Here is a 7,334-nt window from a genome sequence, read left to right as displayed (position 1 = left end):
TCGGTTCATACGACTAACATTTTGAAAACCCCCCTAAATACATACGTCTCTTTGGGAAAAAATTATTTCAATCCACACAGGTTGAGGGTGTATCTCTGTCGGCAAAGTCGACTGATACTTGTTTAATTTGTAGGCCAATTAATTGCTCCACTAAAAATTTTTAAAATATGTCCACCTTTTGGTAACCGTATTTTGAGACTTTTAGCTACATTTTCTGACCGAATTTCGTCCATGTTTTATATATTTCACCATATAAATACAAACAGATCGAAGAAATTTTTCATACATTTTCGAACAATTTTTGCATGTAACAGGAAACTAATTATTCCATTTTAGTTCTTTAGTTCCGAACTTAATATTTTTTATTTGTTTTTCTTTTTTCTTTTTTTGAAGATTGAGTTGATTGTGTCTATCAGGGAATACCCAGGCTCACTGCTTATGATACCTACCACATAAATGCCGCAAAAATGTACGTTGTAAACTTCCATTCAAGTCCTGACACTTTTTTATCCCCAAATGCAGAGGGTTTTTTTATTCGTAGTAATTCATTTTGGATTGTTCTGCGCCATGTGTTTTTTGGACGTCCTGGACGTCGAGATCCTTGAGGGTTCCATTCCAGAGCCGCACGAGGAATGCTGATCACCGGTTTTCTTAAAGTGTGCCCAATCCATCTCCACTTCCGTCTAGCGATTTGCTTTATAATAAATTCTTCTCTCGTCTTGATATGTAGATCTATGTTTGAGATAGTGTTTGGCCAAAATATGCCACAGATTATTCGGAGACATTTGTTGATGAATGTTTGAAGTTTTTGGGCTACATTTTTTGATATGAGCCATGTTTCACTACCATAAAGAAGTGTTGACTTTACACATGAGTTGAAAATTTTTAATTTGGTGTTCTGGGATATTTGTGCTGCTCTCCAGATTTTATTTAAGCGGCCAAATGCTGATCTGGCTTTTTTCAGCCGGTTGTCAATGTCGTCGTCTACGCCGTTGTCAGTCGACATCATGCTGCCCAAATAACAAAAGCTTTTGACAAACTCGATATGGTGATTTGAAATCGTAAAACTGCAATCGGCCGAGTTGTTTATTTGCATTGCAAAAGTTTTGCCAATATTAACATCCAGGCCTGCTTGTCTTGTCAATATAACTAGGTCATTCAATTTTTGTTGCATATCAGAGAATTTGTGGGACAGTAAGCAAATATCGTCCGCATACGCTAGATATTCTAGATGTTTGTGCATATCCCATACAATTCCTCTTTTCTTGTGGGACAGCTTCAACATAATTTCGTCTAGAACTACGGCGAATAGTAGTGGCGATAGTGGGCAACCCTGCTTAACCCCAGCATTGGTATAAAAGGGGTCACTAATGGTCCCGTTGTGACGCACGTGAAGGGCTGCGTTGTCGTACATTGCTTTGATTATGCGGATTAGCTTCATCGGGGTTCCTTTATTTTTCAAAGCTTCCCATATAGCGTTTCTTTTTATTGAATCAAAAGCTTTTTTGAAGTCGATAAAGACGATGTATAGTGGTGATCGCCATTCAATGGACTGTTCAATGACAATACGAAGAGTGTTTGTTTGGTCTAAACAGCTTCTATGTGGCCTGAAACCAGCTTGCTCTTCTTGTAGTGATTGCTCGACACACTCCAACCTGTTATTTATTATAATTGCTAGTATTTTATATATTGTATTCAGCAGCGTAATACCCCTCCAATTATTGCAATCCTTGAGGTCATTTTTCTTTGGCAGTTTCACTATTGTTCATTTTGTCCACGCTTCTGGTAGCTGTTCTAATAACCAAGCTTTCTGTATGTGCGGCGCTAGTATTTCTGCCGATGCTTGAGAGTTCGTTTGTAGGAGTTCAGGTGGAATGCAGTCTTCTCCTGGAGCTTTGTTTGTTTTCAGTTTATCGATTGCCTTTTTTATTTCAGTTATGTTCGGTTCTTCAACGTTTATGTTATGGTTTAATGCAGAGGGTATTTGGCTGTTTATTATTTTATGAATATAAAAATAAAATAGTATGTATGTAAGAACAACGGAGTTACAAATATTTTGAGCAGACTAAAATGTAAGTTAATTGTTTAAGTTGATTTTTATTTAGTTTTTAAATTTCAATATTTTTATTCTTTAAATATTTAAAACAGGAAATAATAACCAATCGGACTAAAACAAAAATATATTTGAAGACATTAAATTCCCCCAAAAATATATAAAATTTAAATAAAGAAGTTCAGTAGCACATGTTTTGACCTTTACTATGTTGTATTTAAATAAAATACGCATACTTAACGAAAATATTGCAAACAAAAACCATTTTCCTTATTCAGAAACGATGTAGCCTTCCCAGGGCAAGCGAAATTCAAAAACAACATTGCAAACGATATTTCATTCAACGGACATTAATTTCCAATTTATTCACCTTTTGATAGACAATAAACATAAACATGAAGGGAGGCTATTTTAAACTTGAACTACAAAACCATTCAAATCAATTGTGAAAGATGGAGAGGAAGAGGAAAAAGTGGGCGCCTAGTTTACGGATACGGTGAATGTACATAAAACGTGATTGGTAATAAAAGCTCAGCACAACACACAAAACAAAACATTTAATTTAGATGCCACCTGTGTTGCATGAAGTTTTTTCCATAGGTTGTGTCGTGGGTGATAAAACGCAATGGCTATCGTTTCCATATCAAAAGCAGAAAAGAAAGAAAAAAGTAAAACAAAAGTAATAACAAATCGGGTTTTGAATGTTAAAACTGCGCAAACTCAGCAGGACCATGTTGACAGAGTGCGTTTGTTGGTTATTTGATTGTTCGTTCGTTCGCTTGACTAGAACTCCATTTCGGACATAGCTAGAATATTAAACAAATAAACTCTCAGTTTCAAGTTGATATTCCGTCAGCCAGCAAAGAACGTGACATGAATTGCGAATTGAAGCCCTCAGCTAAACAAATGTGATTGATAGCGTAAGTAATGCAGCCCTAGCGTACTGGCGTCTTCTTTTTCTATAAATACGTGCAAGTGGAGAGAAATGGAAACTCAGTTTACATTCAACCAACAAACGGCAGCAATATGACGCCGTACAACCGCAGTAATGGAAATCGAAAATTATTCTTTTTGGTAATATTGGTGGTTAGTGTGTGCGACAAGTACTCTGAGGCAGCAGCCCTCGATGGACGTGATGATCTAGAAGTTCTTTATCCACCCCAATTCACCACCAATCGTATTGTGGGCGGTGAAGATGCGCCGGAAGATTTGGCACCCTATCAAATCTCACTGCAAAGTTTAAAGGGTCGTCACTTTTGTGGTGGAGCAATTATTGACAAACGTTGGGTCATTACAGCCTCCCATTGTGTGGCCGGAGCTAAAGCTGATAAACTTAAGGTGTTGACTGGTGCCTACAACCTCAAGAACAATACCGGAAAATACTATTTTGCCGATCGCATTGTAATGCATTGCAGTTACAACAATCCCGCCTATGCCAATGATATCGCCTTGATCCATTTGAACAGTTCCATTGAGTTTGATGATCACACCAAGGCTGTGGAGTACGATAGTGAGCCATTGAAGGAAGGTGATGAGTTGATACTCACTGGCTGGGGTACTTTGTCTTTGGGTGGTGAAGTTCCACAAATGCTGCAGACGTTGACGGTGAAATATGTGCCCTTCAAGGAATGCCGTGCAGCCCATGACAACAGCACTTGGGTAGATATTGGCCACTTGTGCACTTTCAATGATAAGGGTAAGGGCGCCTGTCATGGTGATAGTGGCGGCCCCTTGGTTCACAATGGCAAATTGGTAGCCTTGGTTAACTGGGGCCGTCCCTGTGCCAAGGGATTCCCTGATGCTCATGCCAGAGTTTCATATTACTATGATTTTATACGCACCACAATAAGCGGTTGTCTACGTGAACCCGAAAAACCCAAGGAACCTGCCAAGGAGCCACCAAAAGAACCCGAGAAGGAAGGTGAAAAAGAACCTGCCAAGGAACCACCAAAAGAACCAGAGAAGGAAGGCGAGAAAGAAGGTGAAAAGGAGGGTGAGAAAGAAGGCAAAAAGGAAGCCGAAAAAGAAACTTCCGCTCAATAAGCTTTTTGTATAACTGAATGTATACATTTATTTATTTTATGGATTAATTTATCATTTAGGATTAAGAAATAAACTGAAAAATAATATTAAAATTTAATTTACCTTTTTTTATTGAATACTCTTTTTATAACATTCAAAGGTGTAAGAAAAACAAAATACTATAAAGTCATTTGCAAGCGATTCCATGCACGTAAAACTTTCCAAAACTGTTTTACAATTTTAATTATTTTAAAGTGTTATTTTTATTGTTAGCACTGAATGTCATTTGTTCACCTATCGCCTAGGGTATATACGAGGGGCACTAGAAAACCTTCTGGCCTAGGCAACACAGGACAGTTTGAAATACGACCATGTGTTAGGTTGTTTACAGTGACTTTGCAAAAAAGTCCGATAATTTCGCACAACTTTCGACGTGGATAATCACGGCAAGAGTACACCGATAAAATTAAATCTTTGTAGGTCGATAAAGGGCCATCCTATAGCATTCTGAAAAACAGGTTTAATGAATTCCATCGTGGCTGACACTCGCAAAAAAACGAAGGTCGTGAGGGTCGACCAAAATCGGCCGTTGTGTCAGAAAAAAAACCAGCCGTGCGTGAACGGATAATGTAGGATCGCCATGTTATATACCGTGAGATGGAGACATCCTTGGGCATTTCTTCCACAAACTAACATTTGATATTGCCGCAAAAATGGATTTTTCTCGCTAGATCCAACAAAATTGTTCAATCGCTCAAAAAACAGTTCTTGTGGATTGGTGCAAAGAAATTGTGAATAAAAACAATCGCGGTGCTACAAACGACATTTATAAGATCGTCACAGACGAATCTTGGATCTATGCTTAGGAGCCCGAAACAAAACAGGAATCGACCGTTTGGGTCTTCGAAAGCGAACCAAATCCAACGAACGTTGTTCGTGGAAGAAGACCTTCGAAGCAATTGGTCGCCTGTTTCCTCGGCAAAACCGACGTGTGGCATCTTTACGGCTTGAGAAATGTATGTCAACACTTGGTCTTGACATACGACCCGACTGTCCTTAGTACGTTTAGGCTAAAAACTGAAAAACTATAAAAAAATGTCAAATGGCGTCTGGCAACAGTGCGTGTTGACTAGGCCGCAAACTTTTCTAGTTCTCTTCGTAGCATGTAAAATAAGTAAGCCCATATCTACATTAGGCAATTTTCCTTGCTGCAATTGTCAGTTTGATGGAGAGAGAGGTGAGGCATATGGTAACCCTTTGCCTCTCAACACCCTCTCTCACCAACATACTAACAATTGTCACAAGGAAAATTGCCTAATGTAGATATGGACTAACAGATACCTTGAGAAAGTAAAAAAGTATGTTAACATTACCGACAGGGATGTACACTAGGGTTATGACTTTTTACAACCTTGTATCTCTGTATCACTGTGCGCCGTCCTTACTTATTATACCCTCAGCCTTTAGGCTAAAGAGGGTATTTACACTTTGATACGACCAAAAATGTGCCTCATCGAAATAATGGTTTTAGACCCCAAGTATGTTTGTACGATATCCGTTTCAGACAATTTTGAGTAGATCTAGCAATGTCCGTCTGTCTGTCCGTCTGTCTGTCTGTCTGTCTGGCTGGCTGGTGCGCACGATAACTCTCGAACGGATCAATCGATTCGGTTTAAATTTTGGGTACCGAAATATTTTGTCCAGATTCGATTTAAGTTCGAAGATGGGCCATATAGGTTCACTCCTTCAGGTACCTCCCCCACAAATGTTCAAAAAAAAAAAATGTTCAAATTGTCGCAAAACTTGTGCGCACGATAACTCTTGTAGGGAATAACTGATTTGGTCCATACTTTGCACATCGTGTAATTTCTACCAAACTTAGATGAGGTTCCAATATGGACTCAATCGGTCCACTCATTCGGGCACCTCCCACACAAAATTTCGGAAAAGTTCAGTTTAGGACCTGGTCCCGAATCGCTTTGATTTTTGTTTACGCAAGTTGTATTCGATGTCCTCTATACGACGCTGTAAGTATTATTAGGGGCAAGTCCATACTTCCTGAGAAAATAGTCTGAAAATTACAAAAAACCCTATGACACCGTGTGTAGTGGTTGGAGCGCAAGATAACTCTCGAACGGATCTGCCGATTCGGTCCAAAATTTGGCTTTCGTAATATTTTGTCCAAAATTAGTTCAAGTTCAAAGATGGATTATATCGGTCCACTCCTTCCGGTACCTCCCCCACAAAAGTTCGAAAATGTTCGGAAAATTTGTGCGTGCGATAACTCTTGAAAGGGGGTAACCGATTTGGTTCATACTTTTCACATTATGAAATTTCTACCAGACTTAGATGAGGTTCCAATATGGACTCAATCGGTAAACTCCTTCGAGTACCTCCCACACAAAATTTCGGAAAAGTTCAGTTTAGGACCTGCTCTCGAATCGCTTTGTCTTTTGTTGTACCATCTTGTATTCGCTGTCTCCTATACGAAGGTACAAGTTTCCTCAGGGGCAAGTCCATACTTCCTGAAAAAATAGTCTGAAAGTTGAAAAACAAACCCCATGACACCATGTTTATGGGTGGAAGCGTAAGATAATTCTCGAACGGAAATGCCAATTCCGGCCAAAATTTGGCCTTTGTAATATTGTTTCCAAACATAATTTAAGTTCGTAGATAAGCCATATCGGTCCACTCCTTCAGGTACCTACCCAACAAAAGTTCAAAAATGTTCGGAAAAATTGTGCGCACGATAACTCTTGATGGGAGTGACCGATTTGGTCCATACTTTACACATTCTCATAATATCTATCTCGAATATGGACTATATTTGTCAACTCCATCCTGTACCTCCCACACAAAACTTTGGATAAGTTCACTTTAAGACCTTCTATTGAATCACTTTGATTTTTGTTGAAGAAACTTACATTCGCTGCCTCAATTACGATGGTAAAAGTTGTTTCAGGGGCAAGTCCATACTTCTTGAGAAAACAGCCCGAAGGGTGTAAAAACCCCCTATGGCACCCCCATGGTCTATGTCGGTCTATTCCTTTAAGTAGCTTTTCAGCAAAATTTTTGAACTTTAATCCTAATCAACATTTTTGTCGGTTCATACGAGACCAAAATTTTGAAACCCCCTAAATACATAAGTTTTTTGTGAAAAAAGTGTTTCAATTTGCACAGGCTGAGGGTATATCTCTGTCGGCAAAGCCGACTGATACTTTTTTACTTGTTTTTAATAATACTAGTTTCTACTGATGTA

General features: G+C 38.8%; 1 protein-coding gene across 1 annotated transcript; it reads left to right on the top strand.

Moving 5' to 3' along the window:
• Window positions 1-2,881: 2,881 nt before the first annotated feature.
• LOC141391390 (chymotrypsin-2-like) lies at window positions 2,882-4,193 on the top strand. Its single transcript, XM_073964293.1, has one exon. The coding sequence runs from the start codon at window positions 3,080-3,082 to the stop codon at window positions 4,094-4,096; it is 1,017 nt and encodes a 338-aa protein (XP_073820394.1). The 5' UTR covers window positions 2,882-3,079; the 3' UTR covers window positions 4,097-4,193.
• Window positions 4,194-7,334: the final 3,141 nt, after the last annotated feature.

The sequence above is a fragment of the Musca autumnalis genome, unplaced genomic scaffold (genome assembly GCF_047663935.1).
Source record: "Musca autumnalis isolate F117 unplaced genomic scaffold, ASM4766393v1 scaffold_1, whole genome shotgun sequence".
Taxonomy (NCBI): domain Eukaryota; kingdom Metazoa; phylum Arthropoda; class Insecta; order Diptera; family Muscidae; genus Musca; species Musca autumnalis.
The sequence above is the reverse complement of the archived record's forward strand: the minus strand, read 5'-3'. Positions and strand labels throughout refer to the sequence as shown.

What these genes read in the sequence shown, in the direction of transcription:
- LOC141391390 (XM_073964293.1), top strand. Translation starts at nt 3,080, where the DNA reads ATGACGCCGTACAACCGCAGTAATGGAAATCGAAAATTATTCTTTTTG.